This window comes from Varanus komodoensis, unplaced genomic scaffold (assembly GCF_004798865.1).
Source record: "Varanus komodoensis strain SLA01 unplaced genomic scaffold, ASM479886v1 scaffold124, whole genome shotgun sequence".
NCBI classification, from domain to species: domain Eukaryota; kingdom Metazoa; phylum Chordata; class Lepidosauria; order Squamata; family Varanidae; genus Varanus; species Varanus komodoensis.
Window position 1 is genome coordinate 500,998 of NW_025335359.1, and position 20,591 is coordinate 521,588.

The 20,591-nt window shown below is 46.4% G+C and overlaps 1 protein-coding gene across 4 annotated transcripts; it reads left to right on the plus strand.

The window, feature by feature from the left end:
* The first annotated feature begins 3,949 nt into the window (after positions 1–3,949).
* Positions 3,950–20,360, plus strand: MCOLN1 (mucolipin TRP cation channel 1). Of its 4 annotated transcripts, none has more exons than XM_044422278.1 (15): positions 3,950–4,311; positions 8,005–8,115; positions 8,370–8,587; positions 8,959–9,126; positions 9,231–9,387; positions 9,846–9,963; positions 11,013–11,109; positions 11,293–11,392; positions 12,667–12,773; positions 15,427–15,576; positions 15,722–15,823; positions 16,221–16,343; positions 16,990–17,196; positions 17,680–17,810; positions 18,229–20,360. In XM_044422278.1, exons 2-15 carry the CDS (start codon positions 8,112–8,114, stop codon positions 18,263–18,265), a joined length of 1,719 nt encoding a protein of 572 aa, XP_044278213.1. In that variant the 5' UTR covers positions 3,950–4,311; positions 8,005–8,111; the 3' UTR covers positions 18,266–20,360. The 4 variants fall into 4 exon arrangements, with proteins under 4 accessions (XP_044278213.1, XP_044278216.1, XP_044278214.1 ...); XM_044422279.1 differs by lacking the exon at positions 3,950–4,311 and adding an exon at positions 4,357–4,375; XM_044422280.1 differs by lacking the exon at positions 3,950–4,311 and adding an exon at positions 4,493–4,512.
* The last annotated feature ends 231 nt before the right edge of the window (positions 20,361–20,591 follow it).

Sequence of the window (20,591 nt, forward strand, 5' to 3'; positions counted from 1 at the left end):
TGTAGCAGTGGTGTTATAATGGAGCTTCAAGTTTATTCTCTTTTTTTCCATTGGCTTTCTTGCAATAGGCATAAATAACAAGCAAGCCTTGTTGGGTAGGGTAGGCTGAGAGACAGTGACTGGCCCAAAGTCATCCTAGCCTTATATGAGAACGAAATCTAAATGTATCTCCTTTTCTGGGGAGAAGAAAATATCACTTGTCTTTTAATTAAGAATATAAGAGCCCTGCTGGATCAGACCAAGGTCCATCAAGTACGGTATTCTCTTCCTACAGTGGCCAGTCACCTGCCTCAATGGGAAACCAATTGCGCTTTCCTGTATCATACACAGATCCCAACAGTATTGTGTGGGGACCACTAGGGAGGATAAGGCCACTGACAGCAACTAGTTGTGTTAGCTATATAATGTCAAACACATCCTACAGCAAACCAGTGCTTGTTCACAAGTCATTGTGTTTAGTATAATGGCAACAGAAGCAACTCCATTTCATTCCTAGAACTATAATGATGTTATAATTTAAGTGAGTTTAAAATGTGAAACTAGATGGGCTTAAAGCATATCTTTTTTAATTAGGATTGGCACACAGGCTATTTTATTGCTATAACATCAGGAATAAAGAAGCAGTCATAAAACATGGAGAAAAATGTGGGGGAAGATTTTAGTCATGACCTGTAGTAGTACACACAAGCACCCAGTAGAACCTGTAAATCATGAGTCCTCAAACTATGGCCCGCCACGGTCATCTACCCAGCCCGCTTCAGAGCTTTTGGACTCATTCAGAGAAAATGATCTTTGAGCGAGTCCAAAAGCTCTGAGCCGGCGCACACACCAAATTGTAACAGCCCCCTTCAACTGCACGTGTGCCAGCTCATCTCCCCCTATTGCATGCATGCATTGGCTCTGCATACAGAACAGGAATACAGAAGAAAGGAGGGCGGGAGAGAGAGAGAGAGAGAGAGATAAAACACTAAAAAAGGATTGAAGGTAAGAAAAATATAACTTTTTAAATCTATTTTTAATTACGTGAACCATGTCCCTGGACTTCGGGCTAAGCCACAGCTGCCTCGCCAAGTCCAGGGGTGGACAGGCTGAGGTGGAGTAGAGCCGCGGCTCCCACGCCTCTGCCGCAGCCTTCTCTGAGCAAGCCACCGCCGTTGAGTGGCTGCCATGCTTCCCCCCCGGCCAGCTGCGGCCCCGTCCGTCGCCTCCCCTTGCCTCAGCCCGCAGAAAGCAGCCCTTACCTCCCTCCTCACGGCCCTCTCCCGGCCAGGGGAGCTGCCCCGCGCTCACCTCTCTGGCCTCCCGCTCCCACTCCCTCGGAAGTGGGGTGGCGACGAGAACTATAATTTCCATCATGCCCAACCAACATGGCCAATGGAAGTTGTAGTCCAACTCATCTGGACAGTACCAGTTTTGGCAAGGTTGCACTAAAAAAATTATGGTAGTCATTAGCTCTGCATTCAAATACAGCCATTGTGCATTGTAGGAATTGTTCTGGGCTGATTTACTTCAAATACTAAGAGTGGCATTAGCAGTATTATCCTTAGCATTTTTGCTTCTTTCTTTGTAAATGCCAGTTGCAGTCATCAGCTGAATTATGCAAAATACTATATTAAGTGCCTTGGTTGTATTGTAGCTATGTCCCTTGAATATGGACATGCTCTTCCCCACCTCATCTTGGGCTCCTACTGCAGCCCGAGGAAGCGGAGCAAACATTTTTTAATTATTTTTTAATTTTAATTATTTTTAAACTTATTTTAATTTTAATTAATTTTTAATGTGCAGTGTGCATAGGCATTCATTCATATTTTTTTTCAAGCTATAGTCTGCCCCCCCACAACAGTCTGAGGGACAGTGAACTGGCCCCCTGTTTAAAAAGTTTGAGGACCCCTGCTGTAAATGCAGGGTCTAACAATTATTTAGTTGGGCCTCCATTCTGAAGCCTCCCATCTGAGATATCATAGGAAGCAGATGGGTCTTATCCCAAGCTCTGCTACCTCATACTCACTCTCTGGGGTTGGATGCCCCAGCCATGCACATGCCTATACGTGTGTTCACAGGAAAGTCCCATCAGCTTGCTTGCTGGTCTCTAAGGACAAGATTCAACCCTAAAAGGCTACTTTGGAGTCACTGGTGGTACGCATCTGAAGAGAACAAAACCTCTCTCTCTCTCTCTTGCTTTCTGCTGTCAGGATTGGGGTGAGATCTCTAGAACAAGAGTCAGGTGAGGCAGGAATAGCTATCGCACAATCACTGGGTGAGGAGTTTAAAAAGTAGGAGAAATCTGCTATTTGTGGTGTGAAGAACATGTCACTCAGCCCTGAGTCTGCATGACAGTGCTTTACTGCTCTTCCTGCTGCGGGGTCCAGGTGAGGTGAAAGAGTGAGCAACTACCTTTTGCTTAATCTCCCACCCTTCACTTGGGATCCAGCTGCACTTATGCAGGAGGCCAGCATTAACTTGTGAACCAGGTCTCTGTAGACGCATGCTCTCCCTAAACCAGGGGCTGGCAACCTTAAACACTTAAAAAGCCATTTGAACCCATTTCCCACAGAAAACACCGGGAGCCACAAAACCCTTTTGACATCTAAAATGAAGATAACACTGCATATATCATTTTTTTACCTTTATGCTACGTATAAAAAAACTAGTTTGTTGCATTTATGAAATCAATGAATGATTCTTTTATATAATCTCCATCTGTGAACGGCTTCCCATGCCTGACTATTTCCTGAGCAGCCACAAAACTAGCATATGTAGTTGAATTTGCAGACTTAATCCACTTCATTTCGATTTTTGCTCAGATCAATCTTCCGCATCAGTTCTGAAATGGCTTTTTTTCTCTCATCTCTATCCAGAAATTTTTCAGCAAAGTCTGTGCGTTTATTCTGGAAATGTCTTGCAACATTCAACTTTTTGTCGTTTGCCAATTTCTCACCACATATTAAGCATATTGGTAAAGCAGTCTCATCAGAAGTGAAAGCAAATGAATCTGTCCACGTACCATTAAACATTGTTTTCTTCTGAAACTTTTCTTTTCTTGGATTTATCCATGGTTGGCCTACTGGGGGTTGAAAAGCTCAATAAATTGTGTGCCAGCGGGTGCTGTTGCACACTGGAGGTTGTGATGCATATTTTGAGCGACAGGGAGCCGCAGCAGAGGGATGAAAGAGCCACATGTGGCTCCAGAGCAGCGGGTTGCTGACCCCTGCCCTAAACAAAAACTAAGGGAGGTGAGGCTGCTCTTCTTGTCACAGTTGGCTCAAGAGATCCAGCATGGCGTAGCAGTTAGAGCAGTGGTCCGTAAACTTTTTTGGGCTGCTGCCCCCTTTCCTCTTGGCCAACAACCCTAGCACCTCCACACCTCTTTCATACCTTAGGTGAATTAATCAATACCCCTTGTTTGTCTGGCCTCTCTCTCCCCCTCTCCTGCCCCTGCATTTACGGGCTCTGCTGGCTGGTCGTGCAGTGGGGTACTGCAGTGGATGGCAGCTTGTGGGGCTGCGAGCAGGGGACAAGGCGGGCTCCTCAGCAGTCCTGTTTTACAAGCGTTTGCCTTTTCATTCTCTCTGTTGCTTTCGTAGTAGCAGTCTATAATCTCCTAATCCCCCCGCCCCCTGGATCTTTCCATCACCCCTAGCTGCCATGAAGTTCACTGCCTGACTACTGACCAGTCCCTGGCTCTCCGCCTAACCTCGCTCTCAGGCTTGTTATGAGAATAAAACTCAAAAGATCGTGTAAGCCGCTTTAGATTCCTTGAGGCAAAAAAGCAGCATATAAATAAGTGCTGAGCCCGCACTTTGCAGCAATTTAAATAGCCGCTCGGGCAGGCATTGGCTGGGGACTAGTCCCGTGACAACTAATCAGCAAGCCCGAAAAACTGCATCCGTGAGGAGCAGTCAGTTACGGATGGCTCGTTTGCTCTACTTCCCACCTGACTTCCCGCCGCCGCAGCCTCGCAGGGGAGGAAAAGGCAGTCGGGGCGCTGGGACCAGCTCGGGAGCGGGCCGGCCCGTCGCCGCCTAATCGTAGCCACACCGGCCCCTCTGGATGTCTCCGTTCGGCAGCCCCGATCACTTCTCACGCCGCTGAAAAAAGGAGCCGCCGCCGCCGCCGCCGCCGGAGAAAGACCAGGAAGTCCCGCCTGCGGACGAGGAATCCTCAGACCGCCTCCCTCTGCACGTGACGGAGCCAGCGGCCGTCCAGCCGTGCCTGACCCAAGACCGGATGTTTGCAAGCTCTGTTTATGCTTCGGAGCCGGTCGCGGAGAGCCCCATGTTGGCGTCGCCTGCTCCCTGTAGGTGCCCCCAGGTGAGAGAGGCCCCCTTCGCCGAAAGGGGGGTGTGCCTGGCGAATATACCAGCTGCTTTCTGAGGTCTGTGTACCTTTGTAGGACTGTGCGTTTCCCAACACGGGACCCGCAAACGGGTTGGACTGCGACTTTCGTCATGACTCAGTTCTTGGCTTTGCCTGCTGGGGATGATGGGGATTGTCCATTCCGTCTGAGATCAGGTTGGAAAAGGGAGAGGAGGAAGGCGGCTTCAGAACTAGGGCTCCCTCCCCTCTCTTTATTTGCAGTAAATGCAGTTTGACGTTGGCGAGTTTGAACCAGTATGTGTGTGATTGTTCATCCATCCAGTCATGCCATGTCAATCTTAGGAGACACGTGTTTTTCCGAGAATCAGAGCATTTGGATAGTGGCCTCAGTCCTAGCCAGTATGACCTAGCCAGTCAGGGATCATGGGAGAGCCTCACATTCCCCTACCTTGCCCATGTTGCTGCTGCAAAGTGCTGGGCTCCTTCTAGGACACACTTTTTAGATTCAGGGGAGAGTGTGTCATATTCTTCATCCTAGAATCGTTTGCAAGGCACAGCTATTCTTCAAAAGAAAATCCACATAGAAAGGAATTCATGTAGATAAAAAGCAAAGGATGTGAGAGGCATAGATATCCCAAAGCCCATCTTGTTTGCTTAGATCCAGTTTGTTAATTGAGCAGATGGTGATGTTCTAGGTTGACACCTGGGAACTCAAGAACACTCTAGAAATCTTTTCTCTGCCCTGTTAGACATGTATTTGTCAACAGGGACAGCTTCTTCCTGGTCATATGATGCTCTCTTGCTCTGACATAGAGAAATGCCGGGAGGCTAGAATGCCCTTATTTATTTATTTATTTATTTATTTTTCAAACATGCTTTGTGCCTTTCAGAGAGCTTACAATGAAGGCCTGTTAAAGCACATACCACATCTCTGGAGTTTTCCTGATGTTGGCACTAGCCAGTAGAAGGCATTGTCAGCTATTTCATCTTTTTTCCCTTAATGGGAACAAGATGGAAGAAGGAATGAAAAAGCAGTGAGTGTTATGAATGGAAAACTATACCATCTGGACCTCCAATAAAATTCCATTAATGATTCCAAGTGATAGCATGATACATGTCTTGTGCAGAAGCAAGACATTTCAAAACATGGGGCATCTGGTACTGTAAAGTACTGTCATAGCTGCCAGCATATAACTCTGATAAAAATCAGGGGGATTGTGCCCATCCAGTGCAGAGCAGGAGGAACTATGAAGGGAACCTCTGCCTCCTTGCTCCTGCAGTACTGCAATTCAGCTTCTAGCTGCAGCCCTTCTCAGGAGGAAGGGAGGAGGCTGAAGCAGCATCAGGATGTGTGTTACCTTGCTAGCCCTAGTCTTTTATTTTATTTATTTGTATGCTACCCCATAGCCCAAAGGCTCTCTGGGAGGCTCACAATGAAGGCAAAAGCAATCAGCATAAATTGATAAAACTAAAGTTGACAAGAGGGAACTGTTGGTGCCGACTGTGACACTCAGCATCACAGTGCAGCTCAATGAACTCCAGCTGCAGGTGGTCTGGAGAGTCATCAGGGTCCACAGAGAAAAGAGATGAAAAAAGCGTGGTCTCCTTTTCAATAGCTGCAAAATCCCGAAAGCGCTGTTGAAACTCCTCAGCCAGAGATGAGATGTCTGCTTCATACCTCCTTATTTGCGCACTCATATTGTTCTGTGGAAAACTGGTCATTATTTCCTGCAGCGATGGGAAATGTGTGGTATTGGGCTGCATTTGTGACAGGTGCCTTTGGAAAAGTAGCAGCTTGGTCCCAAAGGCTTTCATATGTGAATACAGTTGGCTTACCACTGCATTTTGCCCCTGAAGGCTCCTGTTCAGCATGTTCAGATTTCGTGTTATGTCAACTAAAAATCCAAAATCAGCCAGCCAAACAGATAGCTCTGGCATCGGTTGTCCCTTTTTTGCCCAGAATTGTCCAATTTCCTCCCTAACAGAGTAGAAGCGCTGCAGTGCAGACCCCAGACTGAGCCATCTTACCTCATTGTGATACACAACATCTCCGTATTCAGCCTGGATGTCGATTAGAAACTGTTGAAACTGGTGGTGGCACAGGGCTTTGGAGCGAATATAATTAATAGCCTTCATCACCGGTTTCATAATATTTCAGATGTTTGGCACAGAGAACTTGTTGATGAATAATACAGTGGAGTTTTATAGCTTTGCCTCCTTCTTCGCTGACTTTGTTACAGACTAGGGTTGATAATCCACTTCGCTTGCCAGCCATGGCAGGTGCGCCATCCGTAATAATCCCAGTGACTTTATTCCACGGTAGTTTCATGTCATCTACGGTGGAACAAACAGAAACAAATAAATCTGTTCCTCTTGACCTCCAAAGCCCTTTGGAGGTCAAGTAGCTCTTCACTCACGTTCATGTCATTGTCCACTCCTCTCAAAAAAATCAATAACTGAGCGGTGTCAGATGCATCTGTGCTTTCGTCGCAGGCTAACGAAAAAAGGTCAAACTCCACTCCTTTTGCCTCTAACTGTCTCTTAATATCAGATGAAATGTCTTCAATTCTCCATACCACAGTATTACAAGCCAGGCAAACATTGGCAAACTCTTGCTTCTTCTCAGGACAAATTTTCTCCACCATTATCATCACGCAGTCTTTAATAAATTCACCCTCAGTAAAAGGTCTGCAGTGCTTGGCAATCAGCATTGCCACCTCATAGCTCGCCTTTGTGGCATTTTCATTTGACTCACGGGCTCTTGTGAAAAAGCGCTGCTGTGCCGTTAAAGCAGCTTCCAGTTCCTTCAATTTTTCACCACGCTCGTTCCCAGTTAGCTTGTTGTAGTTAGCATGTTTCGTCTGGTAGTGCCTCTTGATATTGAATTCCTTGAAAACAGCCACAGTCTCCTGGCAAATTAGGCAGACACAGTTGTTTCGTATTTCAGTGAAAAAATACTCCAATTTCCACTTGTCCTGGAAGCGGTGGCCCTCGCTGTCAACTTTCCTTTTTTTAGTTACAGTCACCATTTTAGAAATGGGCACACAAGCCTTGTGTCACAAGGGTCACGCGGCGAGAGTGCTGACTCAGGTCTACTGCCATCTTCTGGTGAAATATACCCACCAGCCTTGAAGCAGCAGGGGACAGCTGCGGGAACCGCTGTGCGGTGAAGGGAAAAACGCCTGCCGGCGGGGATGAGTGACAGGCTGAGCCGGCGGGGAGAAGAGGCTGCAGGCCACTCGAAATTTGAAAACGGGCCGCAATTGGCCCCCTGGCCGGACTTTGGACATGCCTGGTTTAAAGGAAGGCCATGCAGTGGGCCTTTTGTCTGTGGTAACAGAGGAAACTGTAGTTTCTTTGTTCGGTGTGCTGAAGTTTTTATCTACACTTTAGATCCTGCATGTAATTTCTTCTTTGGGCTAGCAACTGAAAACACAGAGCAGTCACACAGAGAACATTTCCTCTCTTTGCTGATCTGTAGCAGTGCTTTGTGTATTCTTTCATCAAAAAGTTAGCAGCAAGTGGGTTGTGCTTGTCTTGCGTGATATCAGCAACAAAAGAAGTTATTTTGTGGCAAAACCTGTTTCACCTGCTCACAGTTGCTAGAGATGATGTGGTTGACAATTACATGTAATTATATCTCAGCATGCTCTCTCCCAAAAGTGATGTATTTGTGTCTACTTTTAGATACTTGCTAACAAACTATGAGCTTTGGAAGGGAAGAAGCAGCACTAGCAATTTTCAAAGCTAGTCTTGTGACAGAAACTGACAGCAGCTGATCTTGGAACTGCAAGATGGGTAAGGAGGGGAGAAGTTAGGGTGAATGGTGAAAAGTTATACATTTTTTAGCTGTTGATTTGTGTGTTTCTTTGACAGCAACAACACAATTCGCCTGGGTGAGGATGGGGTTAGTTGAATAGCAGAGATGATCTTACCTGATTAAATCACAGGAATCTTTGGATTGCTTCTTTCTGAACAGAAAGTTTTTTAGCCTTCTTCCTTGCAGTAGGAAGCTGGGATCATAGAAACTTGTGCTTTTCCCCTCCTTGCAGAGAGACAGAAGCTGCTGACCCCAGTGAATAGCTATGGGTCTCAGGATGGAGATGCAAGAACAAGCTTAGGCTCTGCTTCCTTTCGACCAGAAGAGGAAGAACTCCGCAGGCGTCTCAAGTACTACTTCATGAGTCCCTGTGACAAATTTCGTGCCAAAGGCCGGAAGCCATTCAAGTTGGTTTTGCAGTTGATCAAGATCCTAATTGTGACCATCCAGGTGTGTATGAAAAGGTGAATCAGGGACAGTGTCCTTGATAAGTTTTGTGCTGTGTCTGTCCAGAAACCTTTTAAAAAATTATTTGTCACAGCTTCCTACAAATACTGTATACATTGTTTGTTTGTATACTGAGCACTATAGTCTCAATCTCTCCATACAGAAAGGCCTGCCCTCTGTTTACACATTGCTCAAGCAATCAGCTCCCTGGATTTTAGCTAATTAAATTTGCTTATGTAGTTGAACGCTGTAAACTTTGGGTTGCTTGAATTTAAAAATCCTACTTGTGGACATTTTAGTAGAACAGCCCAAGTAAGGCTGAGATTCTTACACACATCTCAGTTAGCTCAGTTTTCTACCTTCCTTACCCACAGCTCATCCTCTTTGGGCTCAGCAATCAAATGGTGGTGACTTTCAAAGAGGAGAACACAATTACATTCAAGCATCTCTTCCTGAAAGATTACGCAGATGGATCAGAGGAAACCTATGCAGTTTATACCCAGGCAGATGTCTATGACCATATGTTCTATGCAGTGGACAAGGTGAGAAGGGGCACGGCTGGGCTGAGTGTGTGTGGAGGGGGGGCATGTGAGCTGGTTGCTGAACCAACTGGCATCACCCTGGTGGTGGGAACTTCCTCCTGCAGTACTTGGCCATTCCAAATGAGACCATCGGGCGCTACGCATATGTGAGGAGAATGGGTGATAATCAGTCAGCGCTCCTGCTCTGTCAGCAGTACTACCACAAAGGGAGGATTGACCCAGCCAATGACACCTTCAACATTGACCCCAAGGTCATCACAGGTGAGTAAATGATTCCACTGTGGCCTCAGATATTTTGCATATGTGGAGTTAGAAATGGTGCTTGCAACCCATCCAGCTATTTGGGGCCCACAATGGGACATAAAAGAAAAAGAAGCATTTTTCTCATGAGCATAGCATAGTATAATATTCTGTGGAGTCTGGGAGCTACTCTGTCCACTATTTCTTCCTGAGTTGTACTTCTGCCTCTCAGGTTTCTGAGCAGCTTCACTCATGCTGACCTCCAGTACAGGTTTGGGGGAGATGCTGGGTGTTTGGAAATGTGTTCTGTGTATTTTGGTTTACAATGTAGAAGGAAGGGTGACTGACTGATATAGCTTGTTTTGGGCAGTACCGCAAAGTTGCTTCTGACACACACACACACACACACACACACACACACCTCTGAATGTGGCATGGTTTGGAACTTGTTCCTGGGGCAATATCTCCTTTCTGTGTAGAGTGCCTGGGCGTAGATCCTCCAGAGAAGATATTCTCTCCACTAGACCTTGAAGAAACATTTCCAGACCTCCCAGAGCCAGACCGCAGCTACAAGAACTTTACTCTCAAGTTTTACAAGTAAATAGCCCCATTTTTTGGTATCTGCAACAGCCTTGAAAGGTTGGTGGGTTTGATTTCTTGTAGGAAATCAAAGACCTGAATTACCTGTAACAGCAATCTATGGTTTAATCTATGGTTTGTTGAATCATGGATCATTGTTACATTTGAACTTGGATCTGTGGGTTGTTAATGACAAACCACCCAAGCAGGGAGGGTTATTTAAGCCATGGGTGAAGGTTATGTGCGAACCCAGACTAGTGGGTTGTTCATGGGTTTGTTTCACCAAGCTACAGAGGCATCAGGCAAGGATGGTAAAAAAAAAACCAAAAAACAAAAATCCAGCCTCTTTACATAACCGTAGTGCAATGCTGCAAAATTATCCAGAATATGGGGAGGGAGTGGGCGAAGCAAGAAGGAAACCAACAACCTTAGGACCATAGTTGGTTCAATGATCTGGCAGACGAAGCACGGATAGGGCAACAAATATGGTTTCAATAACCCATGAGTTCATGTTACATGTAAACCAGGCCACTAGGGAATTTCATGTGGGTTTCCCTTCAACTTTGTCTTTAAATCTTTAAGGCTTTTTGTCACCATTACTGTTCTGAAGGTTTCCACCGGCTAACCTTTCATTTTTTCAGTATACATGTTATAGCCATTTAATTTTGTACCCACTGTTCCTTTGAATTGAGATCATTCATTCCCATTACTGCATTTTCTCCTGATTGTACATAAAAGGAGCTATGATGGCTATTAGATGAATTCTTGTACAGCCACCATGGTTACCATTGCTTTTCTGGAGAATAAAGAATTTAATTGTTCAATAGTGTGATCCAACAAAGGAGGAATAAAATTTATAACTTAATAATGAATGTTGCTCCTGACATAGGTCTAGAGTGCAGGTATTCTCTGTCTGTCTGCTAGTTTGCTTGCATCCGATCTTAAGTAGTTATGGTCCCTTAAGTCTTTTCCAGTGAGAGAGACTCCATTTTATTTGTAGCCATGCTCTTGTGAAATTCAGTGAAAAACTGAGATGGAGCTGATTCTGCACATCTTGTCTCTGGCAGGCTCATTAATGTCACCATCCAGTTCAAGCTGAAAGCCATCAACATCCAGACAATCATCAACAATGAAATTCCAGACTGCTACACATTTTCCATCACAGTGAGTACCCACGTCTGAGGAGGAGATGCCTTTGCCTTGCTGCTTATATTTAAGGACTCCTCTCTCACATGCTGGACTGGGAGAGCTGAATATGTTTGCCTCAGGTTTCTGCTGTGTGACAATCTCCCCAACTTCTGGTAGGAGGTATGTTATCACTCCTTCTTTACCTTCTCTCCACCCCAGATCACATTTGACAACAAAGCACACAGTGGCCGAGTGAAGATCTATTTGGACAATAAAGTGGACATCCAGGAGTGCAAAGACCCAAGTGTCTATGGCAAAGGTACCCATGGGGTGCAAGGGGAGCAATACAGCACAAACATAAGCTCTCTTTGTCAGTGGCATTCTCAGCTTGATGTGCGGCGGCATCTAGCTGCGGGTTGCATCTCTATCCTAACTGGCTTACAAGGCATATAGCTTCCTCGTAAACTAGCAATGGAAAGTGCTACCAAAATCAGTAAGGCTTAACCTCTGGAGGACATTATGAAAAGATGTTTGAGGACTGATTGTTTGCTACCTAGGACCTGTCCAGCATCTGCATGGCTGGCAATGACAGGTATTTTCGCTCATTCATGAACTCATTGAGCTGTGTTTTTTCTATGGCTATCCATTAATTTGTTGAGTGGTTTCACTCAACAAATGAATTCAGTGGTTAAAAGATGTCTGTATAAATAACAATTTTAAAGTATTTCAAGGACTGATCCCTTACAACAAACTCAAAGTGGCTTATACCATTCTCCTCCTCCTACTTGCAGTCTTATCCCCACAATCACAACCCTGTGAGGTAGGTTGGGCTAGGAGTCTGTGACTGGCCCAGAGTAGCTCATGGCCAAATGGGGATTAGAACCCAGATTGCCTGATCCCCGGTCATGTGGTCTTGACCACTATACCACACTGGCTTACTTGATCCCAACTGTCAGAGAATACCCTAAAGCTAGTGGATTGATCTTTTTAAAGTTAACTTTTTAAAAAATGAAGACCTCTCCCTCTTAAGGCTCTCTTTATGAGGAACCCTTATTTATCCTTTCCCTGGACCTTCTCAAGTTGGGATGAGTAAAACTGTCCTGTGCAGTCTGTGTGTATATAATGCCATTTTGAGATTTGCTGTTTCATCATCAACACATTCTTAGTTGTTTCTTAAACTGAGCCAGCCTTTTAATGGCTGGAGCCCAAAATGATACATTTTCAGTGATGCAGATGTCTTTGTTCAGGGTGCTTGGGGCCAAGATATTCTAGCAGTTTAAATCTTGACATTCACATTGTTTTGTTTGCCATGCTAATTTATTTTTTTCATACTATATGAGCTCAGCTTTGCTCCATTCTCCTGTTTTTCAGGTGGCTTCTGTTTTTCCTATAAATCTGTCTCTTCACATTTCACATGACTTGTGCTATCATGGAATCACTTCTGATACCTGTTTGTTTTTTCCTGTCCTCCTCTCTGTACTCTGATCAAGACTATTGGGGTTGTGACTTCTGCAGGGAAGGAATGCTGTTGTTTCTGCACTCCCGTACTTCCGTAGCTCAGAAATGCATAGTAGCTCACCTCCTTTCTTGCAGGGGACAACCGGTTTCGGATGGTCTTTGATGTGATCGTGCTTCTCATCTGTGTGCTGTCCTTCATCTTGTGCTCCCGTTCAATCATCCGGGGGCTTCTACTGCAGCATGTGAGCATTGCTGGGGATGGGGCAAAGAAGGATTTCCTTTTGGATTTTGAGGACAAGGAAGTAGGATAGTGTCAGGCTGTCTCTTGGCTGTTCTGATCAGCTTCATTAAAGAGCAGAAATGTGAGCTTTCCATGGAGATGCTGGGAAAAACAGACCAATAGTTCAAAGTATGTGGTTTGTATCTGCAGGCTTGAAGACTAAGATATTCAAGGTATGGGCTGACCTTTCGATTCATTATGATTTGGTTTGTCTCTACTCTTGGTAGAGTAGCACTGCATGCTGCATGCATATCTCCTCTTTGCACCACCCTGTCCCAGTAATTTGGTGGGGTGCAAAAATAGGGAAAGGGGGGATTTGACTAGCCTCTGGAAATTTACAAGGCTAGACTACACCATCCAACACTGTCAGACTCAGAAAATAAGTAGTCTCTGGTGATGGGTGGTCAAGCACAAAGCAGCTTTTTAAAGATGGCAATTATGATGTGTGTGGGACAGAACCATAGTAAGATGTTTGTCACAAAACATTGGCTAAAGACTTTGCAAGAAATATTGGTCAGTGAGGTGCTAAAGATTAACAGAACCCAACCAGAATTGATGGGAAGACTAGGTTCTCATCACACACTTAGTCCTAGAGGGTGGCTTAGTGTGTCATCTGAACTCCTCTCCTTCCCAGCGGGGTGGCTTATAAACCAGCCTGACTGGCCATGACCTGTAGGAGGAGTTAGGAAACTCCCCTGGCTTGGTGTGTTGTCTCAGCCTGGATGACACTAGGCCACGGTCAAGCCAAAGACTAGAGAGCCTGCTGGCCTGAGTGGCAAACCTGACCAAGGGGCTCCAGCTGATGACAGACAGCAAATGATGTGCCATCCCACATTGGCAGGAGTGCAAGAGGAAGCTGCCAGGCTGTACGATGCACAGCTTAGTTAAACTCCATTCGGGGCCTGGGGAAGTGGCATGCAGCAGGGAGACCTTCAGAGCAAGTGCATCCGAGTGGCTGGGTCTCACCAGCTGCAGTGGCAGGAGCAGGTGAGAAAGAGCCACTCTGCTTGCCAGTTCCATGGGATGGCGTGGCTTTGGAAGCCCATCGTCCAGTGCACCCCTTCCCGGGTTGTCGGTGTGATGGAAAAGGAGCTCTCCCCTGCATCTCCCTCACCCTCTCTATGTAACTCATCCTTGCCAAGGAGGGGGCACATGGGACAGGTGGTGGCTGGTGCAGTAGTGCCTGCCCCATGCCATCTTCCTAAGCCCTGCTAGGGAAGGGGCGTAGAGCAGATCCCAGGCCACTTTCCCGGTGCAGCTGGTGAGACACCTGGGGGGAGACCCTGACAAACATGCTGCCGCCTGCAGCTGTGGACAGAGGTGGGGCAACCTTGGGGGGACCTGGCAGCACACCCCAGCCCAGCAGTAGCTGCTCTGCAGGGCAACCCCATGTTTGTCCATGTCTCCTTGGGAGGAGGCCCAGCTGAGTGCATTGGCTTCACATGGGTGTTCCTCTGTCACCATGTACAACAGTGATACAGAGAAGTCCTCCCACACTTGCTGAGCCACTCACCAAGTGGGGCAGGTTTCTGCAGCTCACCTGCAGTACTGCTCAGCAGAACAGTAGGACGGGCCACCGTGCCCTAGGCTTGGAAGCCCAGCATGAGGTAGCATGTGCCCCTGCCAGGTTTCCCCCTTGCTTGTGCTGATGTTGGGAGAACAGGGTTGTTCAGAGGACATGGAAGGGGATGGCAGCTGTCAAAAGTGCCCTGGGATAGTGGCTGGAGGACTGAAAGGGGTAGGCCATGCCTTGAGACCCCTGCTGCGTCCAGTCATTAGCTGCGCATAGCAGGAGTACCCAGGCAACTTTAAACACAGGGTACCTAGATAGAGACCCTGGGCTTGCAGAGAGAAAGTATAGGCAAATTAGCCTATCAGAGCATCCCTAAACAATATGCCAGTCAAGAGTGGTTTCCAGATGCGCCCCCCCCCCCAAATTGCAATGGGTTGCCACCAGTCAGGTTGACCCTCTAGCCACAACATAGTCTGCCCACCTGCTTGGGGAACTCTGTGCCAATCTGCCAAGGAACTTTCCTTCAGCCCAAGAAAGATACTGTGGACCTTCTTACGCAAAGACCAGAAAACAGAACTGAACAAAAATGTGTGAAAATCCTAAGAACACAAAGGCTAGCTTAGCAAACATGCAGTCCTGCCCTGTGGGGAAGGTTTCATGAGAACTTCTCCTTTAAAATAGTTCAGCGAAATGTCCAGATTCAAAAAGGAGCTCCTGCCTGCACAGCTTCCTCCCAGGCAGGAGCCTGGAGCCAGCAAAGGGCTTAACAGGGCAATGTAGCCAAGCCAAGGGCCTGCTTCTAGCTCCTGCCTGAGACTAAGCCACCCCAAAGGAGCAGTGTTGGGTTCAGATAACATGTTAACCCACTGTGGTGACTTACATTGTGCAAACCCGGTCATTATGTGTCTTGTTGGTGCAGCAGGAGCTAGATCTTCTGTTCAGGAAGATAGCTGAGCAGCCTCCAAGGTACCCTGATGATCTTCTAAGCTCTTCCTGACCTCTGGAGCAGGGGAAGAGATGGAGAGACTTGGGATGGTGGGATCAGGAAGCCCTGTGTTTTGTTATAGGTGGGTATTTCACAGCTGTTCCTTTCTGTGTTCAGGAGTTCAGCCAGTTCTTTCAGCGCTGCTACAACCAAGACATCTGCCTATCTGACCGCATGGAATTTGTCAATGGCTGGTACATCCTGCTCGTGGTGAGCGATGTCCTTACAGTGTCAGGGACCATAATGAAGATTGGAATTGAGTCCAAGGTAAAGAACTGTTTTGCCCTGCTGTAGGATAGAATCTGCAGGACCTGGGAAGGGACCTGGGAATCTACCAGATCCCGAGCTGCAAATCTTAGCACACCTCAAGGAGCCTAAAAGCCATTCTGCATGCTGTGTGGTTTGCTTGCAGAACTTTGCCAACTACGATGTGTGTGGCATCCTCTTGGGCACCTCTACACTACTAGTCTGGGTCGGTGTCATGCGGTACCTCAGCTTCTTCCAAAAGTACAATGTAAGTTGAGCTGCTTTCTTCTATCCCTGACCCACTTTAATAACAGGCGGCCACTTCAGAAATAACAAGATTTTGTACCTGAAATGATTTCTAGATTTGCATTTCTTTTAAAAAAGCAGGGATTCACAGGATGATAACTCTTGCACCCTATTTTGCACTGGTGCTGTCTGCTGGCTTGCCATAGTGCAGGCGCACCCTTGCTTGTTGCACTGCTCCTGCAGCATCGTTTTCCTTCTCTGGAACACTGCCGACTAGACCAAGGCTATCCAGCAACTCTAGAGCTGATCCGGGACATCAGCTTGGAGGCTCAGAACCTAATCTAGGGCTTCTAAACTAGTGGTTTCAAATCCAATTACGCTTCTTCCACCTAAGTTCTTCTTGTTTGACACCTCCCTAGATCCTCATTGTCACCATGCGTGTCGCTCTCCCCAACGTTATCCGTTTCTGCTGCTGCGTGGCAGTCATCTATCTGGGCTACTGCTTCTGCGGCTGGATTGTTCTGGGACCATACCATGTCAAGGTATGTGGAATCAGGAGTGCGGATGGATGGCGTTTGGCCAGCCTTCCACTTGTGCCAGGGTCCGTATGATGACTCAGCCTATCTGCCTGTGATGTAGCTGCCATCTCCCTATGTTCCAGTGAGAAGTGGAGAGTTTGTCCTAGTTTTGCTGTGCAGAATCTCATGCGGGCATTTCATGTTCTCTCCTAGTGGAGAGTACTTGCAAGTGTAGATGCCATAATGAGGTTATACCATCTCCAGATCTATGCAACTTCCTCAGTGTCAGGAGTGCATCTGTGTGCAGCTTGCAAGCTCTGTAACCTGTAACAGGTGGTCTGTGTATTTTGTTGCACTCTGGTGCTCAGCTGAGCTGTAATGTCTGCACAGCCGATTTGAAGGCTGCTGGATGAAGTCCAGCAGCTCAGGTCTGTGCCCCAAACTGGTCTGGTTTGTAAAATCCAGTCTATGTAGGAGTATCCAAACTGGACCAGCATACGTGAAGGAGGCAGTCGACCCTGGACAGTTGTGCTTGCAGAATGCAGGAAACATGACTGGGGGAGCAGCATTATCAACGCCTTCCTCAGAGTGGCCCCAGGCAGTTTCTCTGGCTTGCCTGTTGAGTCTCCCTCATCTGCCCTCAGTTCTTCGCTTCTTCTTTTGGTTTCAGTTCCGTACCCTCTCAATGGTCTCCGAGTGCCTTTTCTCCCTCATCAACGGGGACGACATGTTTGTGACCTTTGCCGCCATGCAGCACAGCAGCTACCTGGTGTGGCTTTTCAGCCAGCTCTATCTCTATACTTTCATTAGCCTCTTCATCTACATGGTGCTCAGTCTCTTCATTGCTCTCATCACTGGCTCCTATGAAACCATCAAGGTGAGTCTTGTTGGGAGCCTCCACTCCTGCTCATAGGGCTGCTTTGCCCAAATGCCTGGATAAAACATTGCATACTGGGACCAGTCTCCCACATATGATGTGAGCTGCAACAAAGTGGGTGGGTGAGGGGAGGTGCTGTTCATTTCAAAACCCCACTTTCCCCAGAGAGAGTGGTGGTTCGGTGTCCCTGTCCTCCTATTGAGGGGCTGTGGCTCAGTAGTAAGGCATTTGAGCTGCATGCAGAAAGTTCTCCAGGGAAGGAGGGAAAATTCTTTTCCTGAAATTCTGGAGAGCTTCTGCCACTCATTGTTAAGAACACTGGACTAAACAGATTCCTTATAGGGCAGCTTTCTATGTTCCTAGTCTCAGAGCTGCCCTGGCTGTACCGGTTGCTGTTCAGCTCACTGTTACAGAAGGCTTGCAGGTGCTCCGGGCCCTGCCACAAAGGCTGCATGTGATCCCTCCTGTTTCCTGTTCTTTCAGCATCAATGTGAGGGAGAAGCAGCTGTCACACAGCTCCATGCCTACATAGCAGAGTGCAAGGACAGCCCTAGATCTGGCAAATTCCGCAGGGAGAGTGCTTCCTCATGCTCCATCTTCTGCTGCTGTGAGCGGTGAGTTTACAGGAGTAGGGACATGAATGACTCTCTCTGTCCCCATCAACTTGACTCAGGTGGGAAGGCTCCATGTTTACTTTAAGAGAACGCAGCAGCAAAAATATGAAGGTCTACCCCATCTAGCTCCTCTCTCCTGTGTACTGCTTGTGCTGTTCTCCCTTCCTGTCAGAGCAGATTTGCTGCAGAGGGGTCTGGACTTCAGGACACATTGCAGATTAAGGGGGTGGAAGCTCTTTCAGCCAAAAGCTGAGTTTCATTTTGGAGAAGCTTTCAGGGCCACATTCAGTGGTGATTGTGGGCCACACTGGAGAATAAATAGGTAGGGCATAAATAGCAGAATATTTTAATGTAAAGCTCTTACAGTCATAAACAAGCTTTAGGAGAGATCAGTGGTTCTTTTTCCTTTCTCCCCCAGAAACCCACTACAGGAAAATGTGCTGGTGGTGAACTGAAAGCTCTAGCATGTGAAAGGAAGGGTCTGCACTGGGACTTCTTACTGGCCTTCCTGAGATACAGCCTGACTGGATGTGGCTTGCTGAGACTGAAAAAGCCTGCTGCGGTCTGTTCTGTGGCAATGACAAAGGCAAGGATTGGTGGCTCATGTCATTGCCTCCTGTGTACTCTTTACGAGTTCCACATAGAGCCGTTGAGCTAGTCCTTGGCATCTGAACAAGAGACACCTAGGGCTGGGGAGGGAATGAAGTTTTCAGTTTGTCTATCCTTTAATGAGGCTGCATTAGACTCTGAAGTCATTGCCTTTCCCAGGCCATATGGAACCCGGAGGTTTGCCAAAGAACTGCAGTGGCAAATACGGCTCTTAAAGGTTTTTTATGGAAGAAAAAAATTCTTAAAGACGTAGCACGAGTAGGTCAAGGCAAAGTATTTTGTGTTGCTTTTGAGGGCCTTTGAGCCATCCATGCTGCCTGCTTATGGGTGGCTGTTTCAGATGTTACATTTGGCTCAGAAGTGTTGCTTTGTTTCCCCAGGCAAGGCCCAAATGGGATAAACTACTCTTCACTACACCAGTGTATTATCAGACTGGCACCTGCCAAGTTCAGGATGCTACAGAATGAAATTGAACAAAGTCCCGTGCCTCATCCATTGCAGGACTCACTTTGGTGGAGGTATCATTTAGATGTCCTGGTTTGGAACAAATCCTATTCTAGATCAGATGGGGATGCCAGCCTGTGGATGGTATTTCCATTTCCATCCTGCAGAAGCTTTGTGGACCTGAAATTAATGCTGAAGATGGCCTACTTTCAATCATGTATTGGTAAATAAGTTTATTTTTTCCAGTACTGTCTCCAAAATATACATGGAAGACAGGGGCATGCTCACTGGGCAAGCAGGCAGTGAAGAACATACGCCACTGTCAATAGAATAGGACTAGGCAGGCAAGGTTTGGCCAGACCTGGAACTCACCAGCTGGCTTCTGACACAGGTGAGTGAGGGCGTACTGTACTGTGGCAGAAGAGAAAAGCAGTAACTTGGTGTTCACAACCATGCATGGAAATACTTTCTGTGAGCGGCTTGGCCTTTGCAGCTGTCTTTTGCATACAGTTCCATGTAGGCGAGATGTCACAACGAGGTAAGGAATGAAGATGTCGGCATATATGTTGACAATTTGAACAAGACACTGACCCTGTTCCCTGTGGCTATTGCAATGTGGAACTTCACCTGTTCAGAAGAGTCACAGCATCCACCCATCTGGAGTCTACAGGTTCCTAGTCCAGACCTAACTCACGTATGACCCCTGTAGACCACCATGGCTTGTTTAAGCCATAGTGCAGTATGGTGTATACCAGTAGCTATTTAAAATATTCTGCCCTAACAGGGCAGTTGCCATGGTTAGTCATGTTGTTTACTCCTGAGTGGCAAGGGTTTCTTGAGAGTTAACCCTACAACAGATCCTGACCGTCAAATAAACCATGGTGCATGGCAGCAATCACGAGAATCAGCCTACTTCCTCAACTTAGGTGAATTCCAGTGCTGGCGTTATCCCGGAACAGCTGCTTCGAGCAGTAGATTACAGAGGAGCATAACTTCTGTTTTTTCTGTGTTTCTTTAAAAAATGAGCTCCAGTTGCAAAGGATGAGAAGCATTTTTGACTTTTCACTTCAGGTATGGAAATATAGATAGCCAGGTTTAGACATTGACGTGGTGAACTCTTGTACAGGTTAATTGTGCTGTCTCTTCCCACTCTTGGATGGTCCTTTCAGCTAGCTGTGAGTGTTGGTAAAATGAGCCCAGTCAGTTGACTATTCCAGCATTGTCATAATGGCCAATTGTTTTAAATCATTAATTTTGTAAAGTTGTAACAAAGACTTAATTTTGTTTTTAGTATTTTGTCAAAAAAAAGAAGTGCAATTCTGAATTAGTGCAATTATTTATAATATTTTTAAAAGTATGAAAATACGAGAACCTTTTAGCTTTCATGTTGAAGTCCCAGGATTAGCTCAGTTAATAATCTGTATATTTAATTTCAAATGTATTTTGCAAAGGAGCTTCCGGATCTGGTGCTACCAATTAAAAAGTCTTGTGCAACTATGTATTTTCTTCCATAATTGACTTTTTCTGGTTAGAAAGAAAATGGAAATGACAGGAAAACACAGGAGGGCTACAAACTGGACACATCAGTGGGATTCATACAACACATTAACCATGTTGGTTTATTGTATTGTCTGTACAGTGCACTATTCCTGCAGGGTGGTATAAAATAAACCACCTCAACTATCCATTGCCCATTGTAGGGTTTAATAAATCCACCATGACTAATGT

Coding starts and splice junctions, on each gene's coding strand:
- MCOLN1 (XM_044422278.1), top strand. Junction 9,388..9,845: donor TGACCCCAAGGTCATCACAG/GTGAGTAAATGA, acceptor CTTTCTGTGTAG/AGTGCCTGGGCGTAGATCCT. Junction 12,774..15,426: donor GGGGGCTTCTACTGCAGCAT/GTGAGCATTGCT, acceptor TTCTGTGTTCAG/GAGTTCAGCCAGTTCTTTCA.